This window comes from Myotis brandtii, unplaced genomic scaffold, assembly GCF_000412655.1.
Source record: "Myotis brandtii unplaced genomic scaffold, ASM41265v1 scaffold18, whole genome shotgun sequence".
In the NCBI taxonomy this organism is placed as follows: Eukaryota; Metazoa; Chordata; class Mammalia; order Chiroptera; family Vespertilionidae; genus Myotis; species Myotis brandtii.
In genome coordinates, this window is record NW_005356674.1 from 2,646,682 (window position 1) to 2,654,512 (window position 7,831).

General features: G+C 39.2%; 1 protein-coding gene across 4 annotated transcripts in view; it reads left to right on the forward strand.

The window, feature by feature from the left end:
- The first annotated feature begins 6,118 nt into the window (after nucleotides 1-6,118).
- The window catches only part of STAG1 (stromal antigen 1), a 237,727-nt gene continuing 236,014 nt past the window's right edge, over nucleotides 6,119-7,831 (forward strand). For 3 of the 4 annotated variants that reach the window (XM_014537494.1, XM_014537495.1, XM_014537497.1), the window contains exon 1: nucleotides 6,119-6,258. In XM_014537494.1, the coding sequence (XP_014392980.1) occupies nucleotides 6,230-6,258 (29 nt within the window). In that variant the 5' untranslated portion in view covers nucleotides 6,119-6,229. The remainder of the gene's footprint in view (nucleotides 6,259-7,831) is intronic. The other variant, XM_005863539.2, reaches the window with a different exon arrangement.

Here is a 7,831-nt window from a genome sequence, read left to right on the forward strand (position 1 = left end):
GGGCTCAACAGGGCAGGGCGGGCGGAGGGAGCGGTTATGGCCCCTCTCAGTCCCGTTCCCAGAGGCTCTGCTTCTCAGAACCCCCGGAACCGCTGCAAACCTCGGAGGGAAAGCTGCCTTCCAACTGATGCCAGACACTCCCGCTTCTCCCGTTTGGGTCCGAGTCCCCAGCGATTCGCCCGTATCTGGAGCTCAGAGTCTGAGACTCCCCCCTGACCGAAAACGACAACCGCGCTCTCAGCCACCAGCCCGCTTTGCGCGCGCACCTCCGCACCTGAGTTTTTTCCACACTGCGCCTCCTCTGAGCCTCGGTGTGCTGTTATTTTTCCTTCTAGTTGAAGAGTCTCTCCTCAGCCAGCCTTCCTGTGGTTCTGGGTGATGTCCGTTCCGTCTTTTAGTTGTATTTTTGAAGTGGTTGTTTGCGGCAGCAGTCTGCGGTGTTTACCTATGCCACCATCTTGGTCTCTCCCTTGTTAGCTATTTTAAAAACTGATTGCATTTTAAATACTTTTTAAATTTAGAACACACCAATCAATAACATTTATTTGTGATCAGTGAATTATATGATTTAATATGGTATAAGAATAGTTTGGAAGGTTCTATATTTAAATAAATTTATTTAAATTAAAAATGTTATCTTAAAATGGTAATGAACACAACTGTAATCCTTTTTTTTTAGTTGGATTAATAATAGAGCTATGAATGAATATCTTGACTCTGCCACAGATCCACATATTAAATCCCTGTAGTCTTTGAACTTTCATTATTGTTTCCAACCTGTTCTAGTCTTGATAAAGTACTTTATATTCAGTTCTTTTCTCTTGGTTCCACTTTGGGTTTATAATTTTACTGTTGTTTATTAGACTTGTTATTTTGCATATGACTTTTGATTCTGATCCCTCATCAATGCTCTGGTTTGGATATGTCCAGTTGATACTCTTAGATTTTTCTCCCTTTTTCACATAGTGCAGCTGCCCTACCTTAGGTGGACACTGACACACAATGTATGTATTACCAGGAAGCAGTATTCTTCTCCAGAGAGAAACCAGGATGGAGCTTTTTTTAGCTTCAGTGTTTTACAGATTTCCAGAAATGAAAAGTTGTATTTAAATTAAAAGGTAAATTATATAAGTTATGTAATTGTATAATTAGAAATTATAATGGGGATAAGATCCTATGCACAATAGTATTAAAAACAAACTTACTGTTGAATTAGCTATTTACCACTTTATTAATGTTAACTAGTGGCAATGTATGTCTTTGTTTTTAGACTTGCTAATTTTTCTGCCACTTTTGGGTGCCAGGTACTAGACAATTTGTTAGGAACAGAAAGGGAAGACAGTTCTTTCTAAAAGATCATGTGGCAATTGCTGTGAACTTACAACTGTTCTAAAAATTCAGTTTATTGTTCATTCTGTGTGGTTCAGTGGTTGAGCCTCAAGAGGTACATTTGATTCCCGGTCAGGGCACATGTCTGAGTTGTGGGCTCGATCCCCAGTAGGGAGCGTGCAGGAGGCAGCTGGTCAATGTTTCTAACTCTCTATTCCTCTCCCTCTCTCTCTAAAAACAAATAAAACCATATATTTTTTTAAAAAGTCAACATAGAGTAGTCAAAAGGGAACTGAATGAAATTTATAACTACAGTTTGCAGAATAATATATGCATGCACACAATATATTGCAAAAGTATTGAGTTGTGTTCGTGTACAAGGTAGAATGAAAACTTATAGACATGAGAACTAATTCTACCTAGATTTCAGGAAGGTTGGAGATTTCCAGTTTGTTTCAGGAAGAGTCAGGTATGGGGCATGAGCTAGTATGTACACATCAGAAAAGCAGAAGAGAGTTGGTTTTGTATAGGGAATAATAACTTTGGTATTAGAGTAATGGGAAAGGAATAGTGAAAGATGAGATTACTGGAGAGCATTAAGGTTCTAGGTGCCATTTCATGATGTTGGAGTTTATAAGAAGATAAAATTAAGAGAGTAGTGTTAGTAAGGAAAATTGTGACTAGATATGAAGATAATATGGAGGCAGCATTTGGGGAAAGCTTGAATGTGTTTATCATGGAATTGTATTTTCAGAGGTTAGTGTGTAAAGTTTTGGGAGAGATTGATCAATACAAAAAATGTAAAGCTCTCTTCATCTGAGAGTCATTTGGCTTGTCATTTTTCTTTAGACCGTGGACAGTCATCTGTGTTGTGGGATGGCATCCTATATAATAAAAGGCTAATAAGCATATTGTCCCCTTGACCAGGAGTTCGACTGGGAGTTCAACCATAAGTTTGACCGGGGCACGGGGCCAGCCCGCCAACCGCCCTCGGCCCCTCCCCCTGGCCGGCAGACCCCACCCATGCATGAATTTGTGTACCGGGCCTCTAGTAAATATATAAAAGCAGAGGATGCAAAATTGAACATGAGGAGAACTCAGTTAAACTAACCAAACTTAGCAGTGTTTTATTTAAAAGATAAACAGTTGAGGATTGCATTCTTACTGTGACTCACACTGGTGAAGGGGGAAGATGGCAGGCCAAGCGGGTATTAGGATGTGAGATAAAGGAATAGGATTTACCAAAATGGAAGACTGTTAAATTTCGAAAAGCCTTCATAAATGATCTTATATACACATGCCATCCCACAACACAGATGAATGTCCACTGTCTAAAGAAAAATGACAAGCCAAATGACTCTCAGATGAAGAGAGCTTTACATTTTTTTTTCCTGTTAATGGGCCATACTTTTCTGTTTCTTTTTATGCTCATGGTTTTTTGTTATTATTGTTAAAAATTGGACACTTTGAATATTATAATGTGGTAACTAGACACTGATTCCTTCCTCTTCCCAGGGTTTACTCTTGTTACCTCTTAAGGACTGCAGTCATCTGTTTAGTGACGTTTCCAAACTATTTTTGCAAAGACTAATCCTTGTCATGTATAGTAAATGAAATTTTATCTCCATCATAAGCAATGATCTCCCGAGCCAGTGGTAGTCAAAAGGAAAAAATGTTATCTCTTGGTGTTTGCATACTGTTACTTAGCTGAGGTATTCCTTCACAGGTTAGCTAAGTAGTCTTGGTCTTTACCTTGTGATTTCACACAGCCCAAAAATCAACTAGAGTTGAAAGCTTATGCTCCTCTCAGTTTTTCTCTAAGTATACATCCATCTGTGGGCTTGCATGTAGCACTCTGGATTTCCTGGTGTACAGATAGCCCTTTAAAGCTCTTATTTCTCACAGTATCTTCCTTCTTAGCCTCCTTATTTCAAGGCTTTTCATATATTCTGCCATTTGTCCCATCCACTGTCTCTTGCTTCAGGCAGCTACTTGTAGTGTCTGTATTAAAAATTTTTTTGAAAGATGACAGCTGGGAAGCCCTTCAAAACACACAGTTTCAATTTTTCAGAATACTATGATCCATGTTTTTCTTTTTGGCACCAGCAAGCTTAACCAGGAACTTGGACTGCTATTCCTATGGTCACCATTGAGCTGGGGAGGGTGGGTGGTAGACAGATAAGCTAAATGCCTATAGTACTTTCTTAGAAGATTTCATAGATTCTTTTAAAAATATGTTTTTATTGATTTTTAGAGAGAGAGGAAAGGAGAGAGAGCAAGCAAGAAACACTGATATGAAAAATAAATGTTGATCGGCCGCCTCCCACTTGTACCCCAACTGGGGATGTGCCCTGACCAGGAATCACACAGGCAACCTTTCAGTGCATGGGACGATGCTCAACCAACTGAGCCACACTGGCCAGGGCTAATAGACTCTTTTTTTTTTTGGTTAAAAACTCCTTTATTTACGTTTTTATTAGATCCCATAAAGTTGATTTTTGTCCATAAATGTTGTTTTTGTCTTTATTTTTTTTCCAGCCTAAGAATTGCTTCACTGAGGGGCTTATTCTTGGAGCTGCCTACTTCTCCATTTTTCATGACATCACTCTTTTATTTCATTTTTGAAAGATTATTATCATTGAGTATATAATTTAGGGGTCACTTTGTTTCTTCTCAGCACTGTAAGGATATTGTTCCATGTCTTTCAGCTTACATCGTTTCCAATGAAAAGTCTGATGAAGAATTTTATTTCTTTAACTTCCTTTTGAATTTTCTCTAACTTTTGGTTTTTAGCAATATTTATATTTTAAAGTATTCTGCTTATGAATCTATTCATCTGTGTTTTAATATCTTAAATTATTTTTGACAAATTCTCCTCTATCTCATCAAATATTTTTTCTGTCCTGTACATTCTTTTTCTGGAATTCCAGTTGAACCTATGTTAATCCATTTGTACATCTTGTCCTGTCTTAGATGCTCTGTTTTGTACTACTTCCCCTGCTACTTTTTAAAAATAGATTTTATTTTTTAAAATATATTTTTATTGATTTCAGAGAGGAAGGGAGAGGGAGAGGGAGATAGAAACATCAATGATGAGAAAGGCTCATTAATTGGTTGCCTCCTGCACCACCCCCACCGGGAATGGAGCCTGCAACCCAGGCATGTGCCCTGATCGGGAATCATTCCGTGACCTCCTGGTTCTTAGGTCGATGATCAACCACGGAGCCACACTGGTCGGCTTAGGGTTTACTCCTGATGTTGTACATTCTATGGGTTTTAACAAATACATGACATATATCTGTGTCCACCATAGTAGTATTATACAGAATAGTTTCACTGCCCTAAAAATCCTCTGTGCTTACCTATTCATCCCTCTCTTCCTGGAACTCCTGACAACCATGCATCTTTTTGCTATCTCCATAGTTTTGCCATTTTCAGAATGCCATATAGTTGGAATTACATGGTATTTAGCAGTTTCAGATTGGCTTCTTTTCCTTAGTAATAAGCATTTGAGCTTTCTCCATGTCTTTTCATGACTTGATACCTTATTTCTTTTTAGTGCCAAATAATATTTCATTTTCGGCTTATAGCACAGTTTATTTATTCATTTACCTCCTAAAGAACATCTTGGTTGCTTCCATGATTTGGCAGTTTTGAGTAAAGCTGCTATGAACATCTTCATGCAAACTTTGGTGTGGGCATAAGTTTTCACTTCATTTGGGTAAATACCAAGGAGTATGATTGCTGGTGGTATTGATTGATTGTAGTCCATATAGTTGAGATATTAATTTCATAATAATTTTTCTTTTCAAATGACCTAAATAGACATTTTTCTAAAGAAGACATGCAAATAACCAACAGGTACATGAAAAACTATTCAACATCACTAATCATCAGGGAAATGCAAGTAAAAAAACACTATCACCTTACACTTGTTAAAATATCCATTATCAAAAAGACAAGAGAAAAATGCTCTGAAGACATGGAGAAAAGGAACCCCTTGTACACTGTTGGTAGGAACGTAAACTGGAAAAAACAGTATCGAGATTTCTCAAATAATGAAAAGTAAAAATTCCATATGATTTGGCAGTTCCACTTCTGGGTATATTTTCAAAGGAAACAAAATCATTATCCCAAAGAGATATTTGTACTCCCATGTTCATAGCAGCGTTATTCACAAATTGCCAAAGTATGGAAATAACCTAAGTGTCTGTCTATAGATGAATGAGTAAAGAAAATGTGTGCGTGCACCTGCATTTATATGCACAGATATAAACACAGAAAAATATTTCTGTGTTTTTAAATAAAGGAAATTCTGTCATTTGACAACATGGATGATACTGAAGGACATTATGCTAAATGAAATAAGCTACTCAAAGAAAGACAAATACCACATGGTATCATATATGTGAAATCCCGGGGGGAAAGAGGGCAGTAGAACTCTTAGAAACAGAGTGAAAAAGTGATTGCTAGGGACCATGGACTGGCGGAAATAGGGAGAGGTTGGTGCAAATATACAAACTTTTACTTACAGGTGAATAAGATCTGACAATCTAATGTATAACATGGTGTCTATAGTTAATAACATTTTATCGTATAATTGAAATTTGCCAAAAGAGTAGAACTTAAATGATCTCACACAAAATAAAGGTAAATATGGGAGGTGATGGATGTGTTAATTAACTTGTGGAGAAGCCCTTCACAATATACATGTATATCCAGTAATCACATTGTACATTGTATATTTTAAACATCTTAACAGTTTTGTCAATTATACTTCAATAAAACTGGAAAAATATTTTTTTTTTTATTAACAGGATTGCCTTTGAGGTTATTTTTAAAGTTTTGAGTTGTACAGCACTTGATTCTTTTGCTCCATTGTGGAAAGATCTCTCCAGCAATGATTACTTCGGAGTTACCAGTGTTACAGTAAGTATTGTAATTTTCTTATTTTTTAAAATGTGTATAACATTTTTCTATATCAAAATGTTCTCTTTTATGAGACATATCAAATATGTTCTCTGATATATTTAGATAGGCAATATGTTTGAATTCAAAGAACAATTAGAGTGCATAATTACCATATCCATCCTTGGCCCATGGTATTATAATGTCAATATGTTCTGTGGTATTGAACAAAAAATAAAGTGTTAATTTAAAAAGAACCATAGTCATTCCTTTATAAATTGTTTATGATTTCTCTTGTGCTGCAAGTTGTGATAGAGAATAGATTGCTTGTAAACCATGTATATTTTGTTTGGCTATTTACAGAAAATGTTTGTAGACCTTTATCCTATATCACAGTTTCTCTATCATACCTCCCACCTCCGGTTTGTTTTCCCTGAGATTGAGATTCTTAGTCTATTCTGGTTGCCAGAAGTAATCTGAAGGACATACCAGTTGGCATTTCTGGTAACATCTCATTAGATTTTTTGGAGTTATAGGACCAATCTAGAATGGAGTCTAATTTTTGGATTTTCTTGGAAATGTGATCATTGTAATGGCAGATACTTTTCCTTTCATAGGTTTCATCAAGGTGCTAATTAGGAATATGTATACTATGATCTTATGTGATAACAGTTTAGATACAATGGAAGGGATCAACAGTTTACACAATTTTATACACACACACACACACACACACACACACACTAGAGGCCCGGTGCAAAAGTCTGGGAGCCCTTGGGAAATGTCTGACTGACAGCTTAGCCCTGCTGCAGAGGCAGGAGAGGCTTCCGCCACTGTCACTATGCTTGCCAGCCGTGAGCCCGGCTCAGGGCTTCTGGCTCAGTGGCCCTCCCCCTGTGGAAGCGCACTGATCACAAGGGGGCAGCCTCCTGCATTGAGCATCTTCCCCCTGGTGGTCAGTGCGTGTCATAGCAACTGGGTCGTTCCACTGTTCGGTTGATTTGCATATTAGCCTTTTATTATATAGGACTAGAGGCCCGGTGCACAAAAATTTGTGCACTTGGGGGGGGAGGGAGGTCCCTCAGCCCGGCCTGTGCCCTATCACAGTCTGGGACCCCTCGGGGGATGACCATCTGCTGGCTGAGGCCTGCTCCCCAGGGGATTGGGCCTAAGCTGGCAATCAGACATCCCTCTGGCAGCCCGGCAGCCCTCGGGGGATGTCCACTTGCCAGCGGGGAGCAGACCTAAGCTGCAGTCGGACATCCTTAGCGCTGCTGAGGAGGCAGGAGAGGCTCCCACCACCACTGCTGTACTGGCAACCATCAGCCTGGCTTGTGGCTGAGCAGAGCTCCCCCATGTGGGAGCTCACTGACCACCAGAGGGCAGCTCCTGCATTGAGCGTCTGCCCCCTGGTGGTCACTGTGTGTCATAGTGACTAGTCATTCCCAGTCTTTCTGCTGTTAGGGTCAGTTTGCATATTACCCTTTTACTATATAGGATAGAGGCCTGGTGCACGGGTGGGGGCCGGCTGGTTTTCCCTGAAGGGTGTCCCGGATCAGGGTGGGGGTCCCGCTGGGGTGCCTGGCCAGCCTGG